This window comes from Rhinolophus sinicus, linkage group LG04 (genome assembly GCF_036562045.2).
Source record: "Rhinolophus sinicus isolate RSC01 linkage group LG04, ASM3656204v1, whole genome shotgun sequence".
Lineage (NCBI taxonomy): Eukaryota > Metazoa > Chordata > Mammalia > Chiroptera > Rhinolophidae > Rhinolophus > Rhinolophus sinicus.
In genome coordinates, this window is record NC_133754.1 from 56,701,418 (window position 1) to 56,719,289 (window position 17,872).

The window sequence follows — 17,872 nt, forward strand, 5'->3', positions numbered from 1 at the left end:
ATGTTCATTGCATCTCTTCTCAACCCGTGCGATCTGGGGTTCACCAAATCAAGCTGTTTTTCTCCAAATCAAGCTGTTTCTCTCCACTCATTCTGAATGTCCCTCTTCAATGGGAAATGCCCTTCAGTGTCTCTACTCTGCTTCTTCTCCACTTTTCCAAGACTTCCTTTTCCTATCCTCAGTCACCTTCTACCTTCATGCACCACCCCAACCTGTTCTTGCTGCAATTTACAAGATTCTTGACCTTCTTAACCCTTCCTCCAGATTTCTTTGATTTTCTTTCCCTGACGCTTTTGTTTTCTGTTTCCATCTTTCCAGCCTTTCTCCTCCTTGATCAAGTGCTACAAAGCCACACAGGTACTGGCAAGTACCTGCGCCTGAGAGTTTGATCATTTACTTAATGCAACAAAAGAAAAAGAAAAAAAAAAAAGTAAGCTCCAAGAGACGAAGGAGCAGAACCTGAGAGGTGAGCAGACTTGGCCCGCGGGACTCAGTGTAACTGAGAAGGGCCTGCCCGCCTCCGCAGGCTCCACCTTGCAAGAAACCTTGAGCTCTGTGGTGCAGATGGGGTAGGGCCGCTGATATTAATAAGTTCCACAGGACCCGAGATGGCAGGACGAGCCGTCGCAGACTGCAGGTGGTTGTTTTTTGGGGGAGCGGTGGGGGAGGCTGGCCTGCGACCACCGCCCCTTAGGCCAGGGTGAGTCCAGGACAGCAGGCCTGGGATGCAGCAGGCCGCCGGGCCCCGCCGCCGCCCGGCCCTGGAGCGTGTCCAGGGGCTCGGGTGGGGCCGCGAGCACCCAGTCAGTCACCCCGGCATGTGGGCCGCGGGTGGGGCGGAGCGGGCGGGCGGGGGCTGAGAGACGCTGTTTGCCAACATCTCACCGGAGTGTTTGTCCAGCCAGCCTGTGCGGCTCACGGGCGCCTCTCCCCGTTCCTCCTTCTCTTCCCCGACAGCTTGGGCGGCCCAACTGGACGTGGCGGGTGCGCGGGTCGCCTTGGCAGGCGAGCCCAGGGCCCTTCACAGGTATGTGCCAGGGTGGAAGGGGAGGCCCAGAGAAGATTTTCTTTCTTTTTTCGGGGGGAGAGGCGGGGGTCCCCGAAGGGGAGAGTGGAGGATGCGGGGCTGGGGGAGGCGGGCGGCGAGGCCCAGATCCCCACGGCCCGCGCCCCTCCCGCGACCCCTCTGCCACGCCCGGAGCAGGCTCAGGTGCGACGCTGGTCGGCGAGCCCGGCCGCAGCAGGCGGGCGGCCGGTGTCCGGTGTCTGGTGTCCGGTGTCTGGAGCCGCCGGCAAGTGATCGGTGGCGCGGGAGGGCCGGGGGCTTACCGTGACGGTACGGGGGAGCCCCGAGGGGGACGGCCGCAGGGTGCAGGAGAGGCCTAGGGTCAGTTCTGGGCTGCGGGCGGGGCTCCAGGTCCCCGAGGGGCGTGTGCGCGCAGGTCAGGCGAGGTTCCGCCCCGGAGGGAGCTGGGGCGGCCTGGTGGTGCCCGCGTGGGAGGGTCTGGGCTGGTCTACATTTTCTGGACTCCTGTGGAATAACCCCCGGCGCCCCGCGTCTCCCCCCAGCTGCCCTGGCCTCCCGCGGCCCCGCGACGGCGCCCCAAGCCGTGGCGCGGCAGGGACTGCCCTGCTGACGAGCATACGCGCGCTTGTGGGTAGCGCCCTGGCGGCCTCCTTCGCCCCAGACCTTCCAGGAGAGTCCGGGGAAACGGTTTCAGCGCTCCAGCACCGAGGGTGCGCGGTGGGGTTGGGGAGCCGAGGGCGGAGGCCTGCTACAGACTCACACTGTGACCCCCAGGCAGCTCGGTACCGATGACCTACCTCCACCAAGTGGGCACCCCGGCCGGCTCCTGCCCTCCGTTTTCCCGCTGGCGCCCCAAAGGGGTGGACGTGGAGACGACGGGACAAGTTACAGAATTTTTCAGTTTTCTCAGAGTTGTCTTTCCTTCCCCAAGAGTCACAGGGAAGAAACAAGCACCGCACCTTTCTCTAAACTTAGTCTCCTCACCTCCTAAAAGGCTCTTATTTGATTGCCTGTTTAATAGAAACGACTTAGATACAATATTTTTGAAGTGAATGATTAAGTGGAAGCATATGTGGGCATAGATTTGGCATGTGAGTGGAATTTTCTAGATAAATCCGTGTGTACAGTAATTTCAACTTTCTGAAGAATGGTATATATTTACAAAACTCACCAAATTGTTCTCACCTCTGGTAATTCACTTTATCCTCAAAAATGGCCCCTTTGCTGATAAGATTAATAAGGTAAAGTTGAGTCAGATAACTGAGAATCTGAAAACAGAGCTGAGGGTACTGAAATAATTAAAATTCAAACTGTATTTTAAACATTAAAGTTATACTGTCCAGAGTACAATCTTTTTATGATTTAGGCTGTATCTCAGGTTGGGTTTTTATTATTATTATTATTATTATTATTATTATTTTATCTCAGAGTCACTAAAAACACAATTTTTGTTTTGTAAAACAGGACTGTGAACGGTGTGAGTCAGGCCAAATCTATTATCCTGGAAAACAGCTGATCCTATGACCCTTTAGAAATTTATTTTTGGAATAAATAGCAGATGTGGGCTTGTGGCTTGTCATTTCTCTCTTAAGAAAAGTGCTGTAGAAGAAAACCAGTTAGCTGAGCTTTTTCCTTTTATTGGATCTTGAATACCTGGAAGTTTGCTGCACTCAATATATTAGTGGAAAGTCATTGGAATTTGAATCAGTGTCAGCAATGATCGTCCTATCAGGGAGTGAAAGTGAGAAAAACAATGATTGATTGATTTCCTCATTTCTATTTCCTCTACCCTGGCTCCAGTTGTCTCTGTAACTTCACATAGATTATCTGGCATAGTCCTCAAATTATAAAGATTCACAATGCAGGCCCTCATTTCATAGATGAGGAAACTGAATTCAGAGAAATGAAGTAACAGCCAAAAGTCACACAGCTCATGAGAACAAAGCTGGGAGTCCGGGCTGGGGTCCCTTGCTGGTTGTCCTGTGAGCTCCCTGTGCTCCTTTGAGTTTTCCATCTCCTCGCGTAGGGGAGGAAAGAATTCATTCACACCAGTAGGAATCAACAGGCTTAGAATGGCGTGCATATTATTCAGCAGCCTGACCACCACCATTGTCAACTGAGTCCCCAAGTGTTCTAGGACACGGAGCCAGTGTCTCTCCCTCAAGATTCACTAGTTAACTTTAATGCTAAAAATCCATGTTTGCTACAAAAGGCAAACAAAACATTTAAACCATGAAAACTCTTGAGCGTCACAGAGTTGCTGTGGAACTCTTAACACTTGTGCCATTTGTGCTACTCCTCGTGGTTATGTGAGTGGGGAAACGGAGAAAAAAGTGAGCAAACGACATCCACACCTGGGCCAATAGGACAGTCAGTTCCTTGCTGTCCTTCCCACGTGGGGTCTTTTCAACACCTAGACTCCCCTAAACTTAATCTACAATTACCGGGATGAGGCTTCTGCCAGAGAGGCATACCGTGTCATGCACCTTCAGTTAAGCGTTTCCATTGCTGCAAGAATTTGCTGGCCTTCCTTTGGAAATTTCAAGGATGGTACCACATCCTGATGATGCTCTGATTCTGGGCTCACACTGAAACTCCACTGTACTGTTGAAATATAGTCAAGCCGACTTACAGCCAGACTGCCAGGCTCCGTCACTTCCCATCTTCATCTGTGAAATGGGTCTAGTGAGGGATTGAACTCCAAGGGCTATTGTGAAGATTAAATGCGTTAATACATATAAAGTGCTGAAGGTAGCGGCTGGCACTGTGAATATAGGAGCTCTTATTACCAGGAATATTCTGGGTGAGGGAGAGGGGAAGATTGTGAATTTTGTACTTCCAGGATCTTAGTTTTTAGGTTCTACCCATGTCATCACTGTTGCTAGGATTCACCTCATTCAAAATGGGGGACAGAGCAGAAGCCTCAGGCTTCATTGGGCTCCTCATTTTCTACCATGTTTTATTTCTGTGAAAGTCAACCATTCTGGGGTCATGGAATGGGCCAGCAGAAAGACGTTCATTGGAATGTCAAGGAGTCATTTATTTCGGTTTCTTACTACTTCATCTCAGCACTGGAATGAAGTATGCTGAGGAAACCAATTCTTCCTTTGGTTCCCATCATGTGTAGACGAGAGTGCAGCATCTGGAAACTTCTCCTTTAGTGTAAAGTTAGTGGGCCCCACTCTTCAAGAAGCTGTTAGAATGCAAAGGTTGAGAAAGCATCACAGGACATCAATTCTGTGGCTCTGATAGCCTTTGAAGCAAAATACAAAGGTTGGAAGGGGGCCTGGGGATAGGTTTGCCTGACTGAATTGGAGCCAGACTCTGCTTTTAATTCTTTTTACATTTTCTCTTAATATTTGTGTTCCGTTTGCGTTCTGGTAGTTGACTGCCGCAGGAGATTATAGGATACAGTTAGCAAGAATAGTTGTAGCCTCAATAAAGGTCCCTGCTACACAATGAATAGTTAGCGAATGGAACTATGTGCAGTGTATGCAAACCACTCTGGGGTTTAGCTGTTGAACGTGCCTATCTCAAAACACTGGTGTAAATGGAGAAATCGTTTGCAAGGAAGAGGAGGAAGAGGGGGAGACCAAGGACACTCCCAAGGGGTTGGAGGACTAACACAATCTGACTGTGTGGATGACAAAGTGAAGGAACTAGGAGGCTAGGTGACTAGTCTGAAGTTCAAGTGCATTTTAACTTAGTTTGGAGACATGAGATCTGAGAGGGCATGGGTAGATGGTGAGATTACTGAGACGTTATTAACATCAAATTATTAGTTCATTTCTTAAGATTTTAGGTGATCCTGAAAAGTCTCAGTAAGCAAGCTTTGTCATGTATCCTATCATATTAAAACAAATTAAGTCTTTATCTTCCCCAGAATGGAAATGTAAACACGTAAACATAATTTCCTTCTGATTCCAAAAGTATGAAGGTTTGCTATTAAAAAAAAAAATCAACCAAACAGAAATGTGGAGAGTAGAATGAAACCTTAGTGAAATTGCCACCACCCCTTTCAAACAGAACCAGTGAAACCACTTGTGCATGTACCAGTCCATGGCTGCTTTTTAAAGGAGTCCCTAATAAACTATAAAGCAAGGATCCTTTGTGATGAACCTAAAATTTACAGACCAGATCACCTCAACATTCCCCCAGTTTATCTGGTCTGTAAATTTAGATTTTATTACATTAAGTTACCTGGCGAACTTCCACAATATACGTGAATGTTTTCTCCTGCACCTGCATTGTTTTCATGGTTCTAGTGGGTTGTCTGGAAATTCCATTATCTTTGTGTGGATGAAAGTACATAATTGTACTTATTCAGTGCTGCTTTTAAGGGAAAATGGGAAAATTGCATTGTGGTCTAATTTTTATTTCTTCTTTTTCCCTTCCTTGAGCATGGTTCTGTTTTAGTTTGGTTTGAGGTGGGTAATTCTGTGTAATCTCAAAAACAGTATGTTGTTTTGAAATAAGTTGTTTGGGAAGAGTCTTTTAAGTTCTTCCTGTGCCTTTTTTTCTTACTTCTTTTCTCAGCCATACAGTTGGTGGTTTGTTAGGCTCTGAAGTAATAATATGTTTGCTTGGTTGGGAGAAGGCCAAACCTCTTAATTTTTTTGTTTCCCTGAGATTGACCTGTATAAAGTTAGGGTTTGTTTTGTTTTGTTGATAAAGTATCTCTGGAAATTACGGGATAGAGGTTACACAAATGTTTAACAAAGCGTGCCTCAGCTTTTCTTCTCTTTTCCCCTGAACTGAAAAGCGATACTATATTTCCTCCAAGCTTTATTCATAAGCCTGTCCTTGCCCAGCGTTTACACATTTTAATACTGCCTGGTTTTTGGTTGTTGCTCTCTGCAGGTTTGTGAACGGCATTTTGGACAGGATGTTTGGTGCAGGGGACCAAGAGCCAGTTTGCTGAAATACTGTTCCTGTCATTCGGGACTGCAGGGAGTCTCTGAGAAGGGCCATCCAAGTGCCCGCCAGGTGCAGGCACACCGGGAGGCCATTTTCAAGAACTTTTGCCACAGGTGTAAAAGACTCCAGACCTGCAAAGATGCTGAAACAGATACTATCAGAGATGTACATAGATCCTGATCTACTGGCAGAGCTCAGCGAAGAACAGAAACAGATCCTGTTCTTCAAGATGAGGGAGGAACAGATCCGCCGATGGAAAGAAAGAGAAGCAGCAATGGAAAAAAAGGAGTCCTTGCCAGTGAAATCCAGACCAAAGAAAGGTAAACTTAGCTACGTCTCTTCTGTGACTGTGTGAGGAGAATGGCTCCTGGCTTGTTTTAACATTTCACATTAGTCAGAAGCAAGCTAGGTGTGAGTTCCAATTTGGTAGATTCACCCTAAATGTTACTGAGATTCGAATAGTGCAATTTATCAACTTGAAGTCTACACTTGCGTGCGCATACACACACACACACACACACACACACAGCAACTACCCTGGGGTTGTGTAAGTAGATCTTTTACTCGAAACCAGACTGACCTTAAGCTGAAGTAAAAAGTCAACTGTAGAGTTTGATGTGAGGGGTTTTAAGGAAGGTTTCTCTCCCCCTTATTGTAACAAATACCTGGTGTTCTATTTATGAGCATACAAGGTCCTTGCTTCAGCATCTTTATAGAATTGTGTTTGCATTTCTTAGATTTTAAGAGATTTTTCTTTGAGTTATCTTTTTTTTTAAAGGAAACTCCCTCTTAAAATACAAATACTGCTGTAAGGAAAAAATCCTAATACTAATTTTTCAGTGTGAGCTAATTTTTCAGATATATTTTTTTCCTGATGCAAGGAATCCCTTGGTCGCTTAAGAGGGCCTTTTGAGACCATGGGGGAGGAATTCTTTGTACATCAAGACTTAAAGTACATACATGCACAGTCATAGGAAAGCACACATTAAACACTCCCGCCCTCTCTCCCCACCACCATCGAATTCTGTCATGGATGAATACCTAACTTGTTTTTTAAAAACCCACAGCTTCCAAGGTCACTTACACAGGTATTCAAGACCAGTCTCTTCTCATTTTTTTTTTTACTAAGCTAAGGAAAATAAAATCATTTGGAGTTTCAAAGATTGAGAAAATGAATCTTACTCGCATGCTGGTATATATTCGCACACAGACTCAAAAAGGAAGTCAGTTTAGTAACCCTTACCTTATACTGCTTTTTGTGAAAGACCTTTTCCAATTTAGCCTTTATAATGACATGGAAATAAATATGAGTATCTCGTCTATTATTGTTACTGTCAATAGCAGCTATTCGCTCAATACCTGTTTTGTCTGACACTATGCAAAGCACTTTTACACACATTATATCTTGTCTTCACAAAACTTCTGCAGAAAAAACTAGAATCAGAGAAGTGAGATATGCAAGGTCACACCTCCAGGAAGTGCCCAGAGCCATTGGATTTCATGGTACTCTACAATATCCAAAATAGAAGTTTTCCTTCAACAACTAACATGTGCAAACTGAAGCATAACCCCTTTAACTTTCTGAACTGGTCTCCATGCTTTATTTAGTCAGAGTTTATCAGATATAACTGGGCCTCCTTGGGCACCATGTTCACTGTGGACATAACACTGACGTGATGGGTGATTTGGGGGATAGGTGGAGAGCTGAAGGGTCCTTCCCCCTAGACTTAATGGCCCAGACTCTTTGTAAGACTGTAGGCTTCTTATGTTTGCTGAACTGATCACCTCGTGGTGACTTAGGATGGCTATTTCCGTGTCTTTGCTTAAATCCTTTCTTTGAAGAGTTCTGAATCTACCTCTCAGCAAACCGATATTACTTTATTAGTTAAATGATCATGAAAAAAGTATACTAATACACACAGTGAAAGTTCTATCAGTAATTCATGGAAAAAGTTTATTACGCCCTTAAATGTAACCCTTGGAAAAACATATTTTGCACTAAGCTAGTTCCTCTTCTCTCTACAAAAAAGGAAAGTTTTTGAGATCTATCCCTGTTTCCCCTAAAAAGACAACACTTCTCCATATTCCTTCTTGTTCTGTCTCTGAAGATAAAGCCACAGATGGTACCAGCAGTGTTATCATGGCAGGTGCGCCCCAGAGGTATGTCTGGGCTGCAGACCTACTAGCCCCTGGCTCTTGTTTGTTGAGACACCTCACTGTGTGCTCTGCTCCTTTCAGGCCTGTGCTCCCTGCCTCTCCTGCCCCTGCCCCCACCCAACTTGTACTGGGCTCACTTAAGGGCTGCTTTTTCTTCAAACACTTTCTTCTTTACCTATTCTGTGCTCGATTTCCTAGCCAGGCTGAGACTTTGGAGACTGTCATTTTCTTGGCTCTTTAAATATCTGTTTGAGTTTGTTTGGTTTTGTTAGTTCAGTTGTTAGTCCAATACATTTCATTTTAAACATTTAAATCAATATATCTTATGTCTACCCTTCTACTCCTTTACACCGTTCTGGCTTACCACTTAACAGTGCTTTCATTGTCATCTGCTCATTTTGCCTCTACAGTCCACTGTGGTGATTTTTCAAAGCACATCACTAAAATGTTTGGTACTGTGCATCCCAGGTGTCTGTCCACCTCTTAGTAATCTTAAGTCTAAAGTAGGAGGGGGCTGAAAAACAATCAGAAGTATGGATTTAATTCAATAATAGATCAGAAAAGCACTTCAAAATGTGATTCTTAGGGAAAGAATTATAGTCCTCCTCTTCCTGCTGCGGTATAACTAGGGGTCTAGGGCTGTGTTGTCCAGTGTGGTAGCCACTTGCCATATGTGGCTGTGAGCACATGAAATCAGGCTCGTCTGGATGGAGGTGTGCTAGGAGCATAAACGACCAGATTTCAAAGAATTGGTAGGAAGGAAATAATGTAAAATACCACATTAATAATTTTATATTCATTACATATTGACATGATAATATTTGGGGTATCTTGGGTAAAATAAAATACATTAAAATTAATTTCACCTGTTCTTTGGGTGTTGTAATGGGGCTACTAGAAAATGTATAATTACTGACATTTGGACAGCGCTACTCTGTAAAAGTAGCACCAGCCAGCACTTACTGAGCTGATGGTATATCAGAGCCTGAGTTAACTATATTATCTCCTTAAATAATCACAGCCAACCTGAAGCAGAGTTACTTTTCACACTTTAGAGATGACGAAAGTGAGGCTGGGGGACATTAACTAACTTGGACAGGGCAACAGCTAGTAGGTAATGGAGCTGGAATGGACCCTGAGTCTGACTCTGCCAAAGCTGGAGCTGTTGACAAATATACTGCATGTTGAGCTTACCTGGAGCTTCATAACAGTTACCGTTGTTTGCAGGTACCTTGCGCACATCTAAAACACATGCGTGCATTGGGGCTCTGCCATGGAGCCTTTATTCTGTGTGACTTTTTCTGGTAACACGAACAGGGCAGGCCTTTACTTAGTAAGAGGGTTGCCCAGCACTTGTTTCATTGGGTCTCTGGATTATCTCCCTGGGGCACCTCTTCTACCTCTTAGGGTTAAATACCACCTATACACCGTGACTCTCAAACCGATATTGCCAAGCCAGACCTCACTTGAGCTTCTGTCTCAGGGTTGTTTGCCCAATGAACGTCTCCACTTAGAAGATCCATAAGCCCTGCAAGACTGAGGTGCCACCAAGTTCATCAGCATCACCCCAATTCTCCCTACCACCCCTAGGCCCGACTCGGCCTCTCATTCTCTGTCATGATCAGGGCCACTGCTCTCTCCCTAGTCACCGAAGCTGGAAACCTGGAAGCCGCCCGGTGACTCCCTGACTTCACCGCACACCTAGATTTTACTTCATCTGCTCCATTCCACACAGCTGCCCCGACCCACCACACTGGCATTGTATTTGTTATTTCATTGAACCTTCACAAGAGTCCAGTGAGATAAACACTGTCCTTCTCATTCTCACAAGTAAGAAAACAAACTTAGAGAAAGTAATTTGTGTGGATCACTGGTGAATGCAGGATTTGAAGTCAGGTTCAGATCTACTCCAAGCCTGTTGTGAACCCTGGTCCTGGCCTTCGTCTGTCCCCCTAACTAGGAGCTTGAGAGTTTAACTGGGCTTGGTGTCTTGTGTGCACAGCAGCCAGGTGTGGATAATAACAGCTGTGCTTGCCTTTCACCTCCTGAGCTGGACTCCTCTCCTGACGAGTTCCCACTTATGTCTGCCACCACCCCTGCCCCAGACGGCAGCCCTGCAGGTTCCTCCACATCCACTCTGTCCTTTTGCCTTTGAAATAAGCATACAAATGTATTAAAGTTTTAAAAGATGGACTTGAGCATCAGTAACTACAGGATTATTACCCAGGTTAACAAGTCTAGCAAACAAGGAGGAAACGGACAGTCGTGCGTAATGTCAGGAAGTCCAGATAGGTCTCTCCTTGGTCTTCACTAAAATGCACGTGGGGTTGGATCTCGATTTCTTCTGGCCCATCCTGCTGTGTGAAGCCCTGGGGGGAATATGTTGGTGACCCCACACCCCAACTTGTCCAGCTGAGTTCTGTTTATGTTCGTTATCCCGGCATTCCTTTGGGGGGTTCACCTTTTAGATTCCGAAGTGTTTCAGTTTGGACAATACAGTCCGAAGCTGTACACACCATAGGTTTTGCAGTCATGCAGACCAGTTTTGAATTCTGGTTTCTATTTCCCTAGCTCTATGACCTGGGGCAAGTTGTTTACCTCCCTAAGCCTCAATTTCCTTTCGGTAAAATAGGGTTATGATAGCCTCAGGTGATACTCTAAATATTTAATGGCAGACGTGGCACAAGCATCAATCAGAAGGAACATAGGAAGAGCACCCGAGTCCCAGGCGCCCCTGCCAGCCAGGCATTCCTCTTTTACTTTCTGAATCAAGGAGGGAGGTATCCAAGAGGAGCGGCCAGAATGGTAGAGATACTTGGGAGTTTGGGAGTTTAGAGAAATATATCAATATTTTAACAACCTGCTTTTCTCAGCCCTGATGATACCCCCATTGCATTTAAATTTGTTAGGGGTCCCCCTGGTGTTGATACTCTTCTGTCTTCTGTTAATTCAGTCCTTGACCTTCTCTTTGTGGGGATAGGGTATATAGCAGTCCCCCTCCCATCCATGGTTTTGCTTTCTGAGATTTCAGTTACCCTCAGTCAACTGCAGCCAGAAAATATTACGTGGAAAATTCCAGAAATAAACAATTCAGAAGTTTTAAGTTGTGCACTGTTCTGAGTAGCATGATGAAATCTCGTGCTGTCCTGCTGTGTCTTGCCTGGGACGTGAATCATCCCTTTGTCCAGAGTCTCCATGCTGTATATGCTCCCTGCTTATGAGTCACTTAGTAGCCCTTCCGATTATCAGATAGACTGTCTCAGTATCACAGTGTCGTGTTCTAGTAATTTTTTTACTTCATAATGGCCCCAAAGCCATTCACATAACTTTTATTACAGTATATAGTTATAATTTTTCCATTTTATTATTAGTTATTGTTGTTAATCTCTTACTGTGCCCAATTTATAAATTAAATTTTATTATAGGTATGTGTATATAGGGAAAAAAAATGTATATATAGGGTTCGGTACTATCCCTGGCTTCAGACATCCACTGAGGGTCTTGGAATGAATCCCCCATAGATGGAGGGGACCTACTGTATAATTCTTCTCTCTCCCTTTCACACCCTCGCCTGTTGCTGTGGTAGGTAGTCCTTCTGAGTTGGGTCCAGTCAGGGTGGAGACCAGGTGCTGACTTTCTGAAGCACAGTCATAGCCCTGGGGTCCCTGGGGGTGGTGTTGACCTTCACCTGAGGGGATGATTCACACTGACACCCCCAGTCTCTCCCTCCTGCTCCCCTGCTGGGCCCGCCACAGGGGAGAAACCAGACACAATGAGAGGTGAGCAACATCATGCTGTGACATAAGACTGGAATAAGCCTGGCCATTTCCTTGCCAAGGACAGGTGTCACCCCACTTCAAGTGATATTTTACAACACTGCCTAGTTAGAGGTTTTCTATGAGGAAGGAAGTGTGGATATGAGTCTCTGCACAGCGGTTCTTTGTGCTGGGGTACCGAGCAAGACTGACCTACTGTTCTAGAAAAGTTGGTTTTAGTAGAAAGTCTCAAAGATCCCCAAGATAGCAAACAGGAAGAACACAGCAGTATCTAGACATGATTCAAGGAGTGGAAGAAAAACTTATAATTAAATATAAGTGCTATGGAAAAGTCACTCTCTCAGTGTCCTCTAATTAAAGAGTGTATGTAATTTCAAGGTGAAGTAGACAAAATCCAGAATACCCGGATAGCATTAACTATTGACAAGAAGCAGTGCCTGCCCCTTTAGGATCCTTTAAGTTTATACCTTTTCCTTAAGGAAATACTTTGGGGACAGAAACGTGGTTCTATGCATATCTGTTTTTAACTCTTATTAGACTGGAGCTTTTCTCCTCTCCTTGTCAACACTTTCTTCTTTACCTAGTCTCTGCACGTCCCTCTATCATCCTTCCCCTAGCCTGGCCCCTGGCCCCCTTCCTCTCTCCCCTCCCAACAACCCAGGTGTAAAAGCTGTCATGTCTCCCCTATTTAAAGCAATCTCTCAACCATCTATGCTCCTGAGCTGCTCTTTCTGTTCCATAGGCCTGTGCGCAGTGCCTGAAGCACAGCAGATGCTTGGTCAATGTTTGGTGAACAAATGACTGAGCCCTCCTTTTCTTCTTCATGACTGAACTTCTGAGCATATACTTATAGTCTCTGCCTCTTACCATCCCTTTTTGTCCCACTTCTGTAGCCTGTCCCCGACCTGTCTCCCCAAATTACCCTCCCTGAGGTCAGAGACTTTCGAAGACCTTGCTCAGTTTTCATCGCCCCTTGCCCCTCATCTCAGCAGCGTGGAACTCTGTCCTCTCCCTTCTCCTCTCGTAGCTGCATGGCAGCGTGTTTTCCCCTTCTCCCTCTACATTATTTAGTTATTTAGGAATCAAAATCGTCTATTTTTTTCTTTTGAATCGAGACTCTTTTTCCTCCCTTGTCTTTTGCCTCCCGAATGCAGCACATGCTTTTTTCCAAGGTTCTTTTCTAGGCTTTGTTCTCTTTATGCCAGTGGCTTCGACGGTGTTGTCTGCAAAGCAATTCCCAAATTCACATGGTCAATCTCCTCCTTACGTCGAAACTCCAGTTCCATAGTTCAGATATCTACTGAAACTCTCCATGTAGGTTTCTAGTAAAATTAAAAATAATTCTACATTTCCAAAACAGCTCATTACCTTACCCCTGAATCAAATGTATTTTCTTGATGTCACTGTTTCTGCTGACCTCCCACCATCCTCCAGTCAGTAAGTTTCAAACTGTTGGCATCGTCTTTGAGTCCTTCCTTGATTCAGCCACCTGGACCTTACTGTCCTGTGTGACACTGTCCTTTCCCTCATTCAGGCCTGGTTACCTCCGTCCTGGTCTTTTACCCCTCGTCTCTCCCCATTTTCTCTACCACTCACTCACTGATCACCCACCTCATGCCACCCTGCTCCACCCTGCATGCTAACGTGCCCTAGTGCTTCCTAAATCACTGCTCTGATCCCGGCACCGACAGCACAGATAGTCATGGACTCTGCACTGGCCGCTCAATCAAGAGCATGGAGCTAATACTTTTTGAGCATTTACCATGTGACAGGCCTGTGAGGTCGGACTTATTACCTCTGTTTTTATCAAAGAGGGAACTCAGACTCAGAGAAGTGAAGTGACATAAACATGTCACGTAAAAAGTTGGTGGAAACATTGGGATTTTAATACCACCTTCTGGCTTTATGCAGTGCAGGGCTAAAGTTGAAATCCTTTAGCCAGGTGTCTGGACCTGTGCCATGTGGCCCTCTGCTCCCTTGCATGATTCTCAGCCCATGGCCAGTGAATTCGAAAACACTCCTGCTCTGGTTGGAAACCTGCTTCCCCACAGCCTCCCATTGATCCCCTTGTCTGATCTTTGATCATGCTGTTATTTGAGTCGGGCACCAAATCCACTCCTTCTCTCTGTCTAAGTCCAAAATTCAACACAAAGAACTTTTCTTCTTATTTCTTCTCTGTCCTTCCAAAACAATTTCTCCATCCTCTGAATCCTCCCTGGACTTAAAGTCTAAGGTGGTTGTGAAGTATGTCCCCCTGGCCCTCCAAACGGTTAGTTCCTCTTCTTAAGCATTTCCATAGCACCCCTTAACACCCCCTCCCCAAGTGTATTACTTTTATAATGAATTAATTGTTCAATGTCTGCCTCCTCCAACTAGAATGGAAGTCCCCTGAGGGCAGGGGCTGGTCTGTCTTGTTCAGAAGTATCTGCACGCATCTGCCTCAGTCCCTGTCACATAGTAGGTACGCAATAAAATCCATTAAGTAACTAACCTGATGTCTCGTGCTTTCTCTCACAGAGTCAAGGTGACTTGTGGGAGAATGGCCACAGGTGTTTTATCCCTGTCTCCCCTGTAGCATCTCGCTCTGTCTACATTTTGTGCTCAGAGTTAGGAACTCAGTAGGTTTGGGGGGAACAAACTACACAGAGGCCTTCACAGTGTTCCCTCGCCTTGGTATGAAGTGGAGTGTATGAGAACTAACCCTCATTCTACTACAGTGACTTCCCCACCCTCCCCTGAGGTTTCAGTGTGTGTGTAGGGCTGCTTGAAGCCTCTCCATTCTCTGCTTTCAGGCCCATGTCAGAGCTCCTGAGGGTCAGAAGTAGTCAGAACAGATGATCACTGTGTCACGAGCCCATTTTTCGCATCTGGCTCAATCTGACCTTTTGTGTCTAATTCTCTTTCTGCTTGGCCCAGGATTTCTTTATCTTTACGATACTCTCACCACCCGCCCCTTTTTAACAGTTCAAGACTCTGGTCCTGTCCTTTGGCTTTCTTCTCTCCATTTAGTAGTTTCTAAGCATTGTCCTCTGTTGACAACAGCTCTGGATTTCTCTTCCCCACCCTCTAAAGCAGTGCCCTATTCTGCTGCCTGCAGCCTGCTGGGCTCTCCGTGGGCGTTTTTTACGGGGAGCGTGGGCTGTGCTGTACTGAGCAGAGCTGCTAGAATCCCTGAGTTCCCCCATTTGCCTCTCCTGGCACTCTGCCAATCTCCTCTCAGGGCATCTTTCCCTGCTGCCCACAGTATTGGTAGAGAGTTACTTAGGTGAAGATTGAGAGATGGACATAATGAAAAATATTATTAGTTGTCCTGAGAGAGTGTAATAAAGGGAGTTTTATGAGGTACGGCAGCTTTCTAAAGTTAATGAGCCGTTTGGCATTTCCTGAAACAGAGCCTGAGCTGGCCAGGGCCCATCCCCAGAAGGGCACAGTCGAAATGGGTCTTCCCTTCCATTCCCTTCCCTGGTTTTTTCCACTTGTGAAGCAGTGTGAGGTCAGCTTTCTTCAGAATGATAGCAACATTTGACTCCTTTTATAGTGAAGACTGTGATTCTAGTCCCCCACCCCGAGTATCCTATTTAAAACTTTATGATCCTGCAGAAAGTCTCCACTGCGCTGCACAGAGTGGAAAGCACCAAAATAAAGAACAGAGCTGACTTTGAGAAGGCTGCTTTTTTAACATAGCCTCAGGCAACAGTAGGAAGTTGGTCAAAAATACATGGGACAGAAGACGCTTTAATTGGAAACCTTCTTCTACTTAATGTAAGGAGACAAGACACAATCCCCATGTGGATTTCTAACCTGTAAGTATGGCCTGGCCTATGTTCCAGTCAGGTGCCCTTTTCACATACTCAACACCTCCGGCTGTCTTGGGGGCCTCAGCATGCAGGGATCTTGACTGGAACCAACTGTGGACGACGATAATGCCCTGGGTAGGTCAGCGCTGGGGCCTTTAGATTTAGGGACTGCAGCTCTTGGCCTTTCCCAGGTATGTTCCACCTTCCCTAGGTTTCAGGGAGCGTGACCTGTGTGGCTGTAAGGGAACTAGAATGTAATACAATCCCTGTGACCAGTTGTAAACAAGAGTTATTCAAGTAGCTTCACCAAGTATCACGCTACCAGTAATTATCTTCTCACAAGCTGGTGTGAATCTCTGAGCAGCCATATAAGTAAACAATAGGGGAGTGGTGATAGCAGTTAACCTCTCTTGAACTCCTACTATGTGGCAGGCAGGGCAAATACCTGGCATGTCTAGTCAACCTCCTCCCCACAGCAGGCCTATGTAGGAGATACATGTATTCCAGTTTTGCAGAGGAGGAAATAGAAGCATTAAGAGATTAAAAAATTTGTCCAAGTCACACAGCTAGTAAGTGGCAAGGCTAGGATTTACACGAAAGCCAGTCTAACTCTAAAATGCATTTTTTTTACCCAACAATGAAGCCTATAAAGATAGTGGAAACACCAAATCCTGGTGTAATTCTGACTCATGGGGGACGCCTAGACTTTAGAGGTTCTGGTATCTGATGGCACCGTGTTTCCCCAAAAATAAGACCTAGCCAGACCATCAGCTCTAATGAGTCTTTTGGAACAAAAATTAATATAAGACCTGGTTTTATTTTACTATAACATAAGACTAGGTCTTTAATGTAATGTAATATAATATAATATAATATAATATAATATAATATAATATAATATAATACCGGGTCTTATATTAATTTTTGCTCCAAAAGACACATTAGAGCTGATGGTCCAGCTAGGTCTTATTTTCCGGGAAATGTGATAACTCTGTTAGCTTAAAGTTTGATGCAAACAATGCATGCTTTCTTCCCATCTCTCCTTCTCAATTTATAAAATGGGCATGTTCAAAAACCATATTCATCATATTTTAAAACAAACATTACTGTAGCCGCCACCCACTGCCACGACTTCCGTTGCTCCCTGGGCAGGTTGCTTGTTCCTGGGCAGGTAGGAAGTGCTTTGTGTCATCTATTTTTTTTTTTTTTCCTGAAGACCCTACATACTGTAATGATGGGAAACATAATAACCTCTGGCTAAAGATATTTGTTCAATCCAAATTTTGTTTTGCTTGCAGAGAACAGCAAATCTGTTCATTGGAAACTGGGAGCCGATAAGGAAGTCTGGGTCTGGGTGATGGGCGAACACCATCTAGACACACCCTACGATGTGCTCTGTAATGAAATTGCTGCTGAGAAGATCAAGCTAAAAGCAGAGCAGGAAACAGAAGAGCCCAGGTACGAGATCTGCAAACCAGTGGGATACAATGCAGAGATGCCTCTGGCTCACAGTGTCCGGTGGGAGTGTGGGCTGTGATTTCAGGGTCACAAAAGTAACTTAGATCTCTGTGGAAAGTTTCTTTAGACTTTTGGTGATTCCCTTCCTTCCCACATGCTATCAAATCAGCGGTCTCCTTTCCTCACTTGTCATTCCCATTTTGATCTGGATATGGTTTCCCCAGGGATCACAGGTTTCACTAGAACCGTGCTAGAGTAATGCAGGCCGATATACCTGAGCATCAGGAATATAAGTGAGAAATACAGCGACTCTTCTAGCTTCAGGCTTCCAAAGATGGCTTAGATCTGAGCAGCTGAGTAAGCAGGACCTAATAGGTGCTTACACCGAGCCGGGCACTGGGAATTCAAAGATGAACAAGGAGCTTCCAGTCTAAGATGAGAAACAGGCAGATACACCCCTACCTGCAGCCAACACAGACTGTATAATGCTATAATCAAGTTGTAAACAGAGCACAAACTGAGCCTGTCATTCTGATGCACAGAAGAGGTGAAATCTGAATTGAACCTTGAAAGATAAGTAGAGTTTTCCAGCTGCAGAAGGTCAGGAAGGAAATTGCAGGCAGAGGGCGTAATTAAAACCCCTAGACTTGACTATGTAGGATCCTTTGGGTCATGATGAGTTCTTCTGAGCATCTGGGGTACATACAGGAAAGTAATAGGAGACTGGGGCCATGCTCTGA

General features: G+C 45.3%; 1 protein-coding gene across 1 annotated transcript in view; it reads left to right on the top strand.

Moving 5' to 3' along the window:
- The first annotated feature begins 891 nt into the window (after positions 1-891).
- Positions 892-17,872, top strand: part of SH2D4A (SH2 domain containing 4A) — a 57,741-nt gene continuing 40,760 nt past the window's right edge. The window contains exons 1-3 of the mRNA XM_019742023.2: positions 892-1,027; positions 5,888-6,264; positions 16,973-17,132. Of these exons, the coding sequence (XP_019597582.2) occupies positions 6,084-6,264; positions 16,973-17,132 (341 nt within the window). The 5' untranslated portion in view covers positions 892-1,027; positions 5,888-6,083. The remainder of the gene's footprint in view (positions 1,028-5,887; positions 6,265-16,972; positions 17,133-17,872) is intronic.